This window comes from Zea mays, chromosome 4 (assembly GCF_902167145.1).
Source record: "Zea mays cultivar B73 chromosome 4, Zm-B73-REFERENCE-NAM-5.0, whole genome shotgun sequence".
NCBI lineage: Eukaryota > Viridiplantae > Streptophyta > Magnoliopsida > Poales > Poaceae > Zea > Zea mays.
Genome location: NC_050099.1, coordinates 7,864,789 through 7,865,819, shown reverse-complemented (window position 1 = coordinate 7,865,819; position 1,031 = coordinate 7,864,789). Strand labels below are relative to the sequence as shown.

The window sequence follows — 1,031 nt, the reverse complement described above, 5'->3', positions numbered from 1 at the left end:
TGCATCTGATTAGCACTATATGGATGAACTTGAAACAACATTTCTATGCATCATATTAAAAGAAAACATTATGTGAACATTGAGAGCTATATAGAAGAATAGTTGAGACCAGGATTGTTCCAACTTCATATAGACCATAGTTAGTGACAGCATTAAAGTTTGAGATGTTGAATGCTAAAAAACAATTAGTCACAATATTGTTTAGATAAAAATTTGAGATGTCGGAGGAAGCTGCTGAAAAAGGTAGGAAATTCCAAAGAAAACTAAAAAGAATGTAGAGAGTTTTTGAAAAAGATTATAGAAGTAGGAAAAAGATGGGGAAGCTTTGCATGAAAGTGATGGGTTTTGTTGCTCGTCCTTCTACGACCATTGTTGAGCAAATCCGTGATGTTATTAGTATTCATGTTTACTTTCTACTTAATTTTAAATTGTTGGTATGTTCGTAGGTTAACTTTATCTATGGCACTAAGCTTCAATTCGGCATCCGCCCATTCTTCAGTCTTAATGTCGTTGCCGCCGAGTACAACAGTGACTCACCAGTGCATGCACACCAAGGATGTCGTCACCACCAATACCATCAACGACTACAACGGTGAAGAGTTTGTCTTCTACTCTCCATGGGAGTACGGTGCCAAAAAAAACTCAATAATAGACTACCACACCAACCAAAATGGCTCATTGTTGCCACCAGAGAGAATGTATAGCCTATTATGTCTGGCACTTAGGGAATCAATAGCTTTAAGGTGAAGTCATCCACTCAAGTGGCTACCATAGGGAAGGGAGGCCTTGCAAGGCAAGAAGGTGCTTGTTGTCCGTTGTGATAACACCTTTTCAACAATAATGTTCATACCTACATTGTTTGTTCGTCGTTGGGTAAAAACATTGCTATATCTATTTATTTTTATTATCATATATATATTATTAATACTTTTGTTTGCATTTTGATTATATGTTCTTTCACTTTATGTACATATAATAATTATTTTATCATGCATCAATTGTATCTCATTGTAAACTTGAATAATTGGAAA

The 1,031-nt window shown here is 35.3% G+C and overlaps 1 protein-coding gene across 1 annotated transcript; it reads left to right on the top strand.

Moving 5' to 3' along the window:
• The first annotated feature begins 387 nt into the window (after nucleotides 1-387).
• LOC111589242 (uncharacterized) lies at nucleotides 388-747 on the top strand. Its single transcript, XM_023302259.1, has one exon. The coding sequence runs from the start codon at nucleotides 388-390 to the stop codon at nucleotides 745-747; it is 360 nt and encodes a 119-aa protein (XP_023158027.1).
• Nucleotides 748-1,031: the final 284 nt, after the last annotated feature.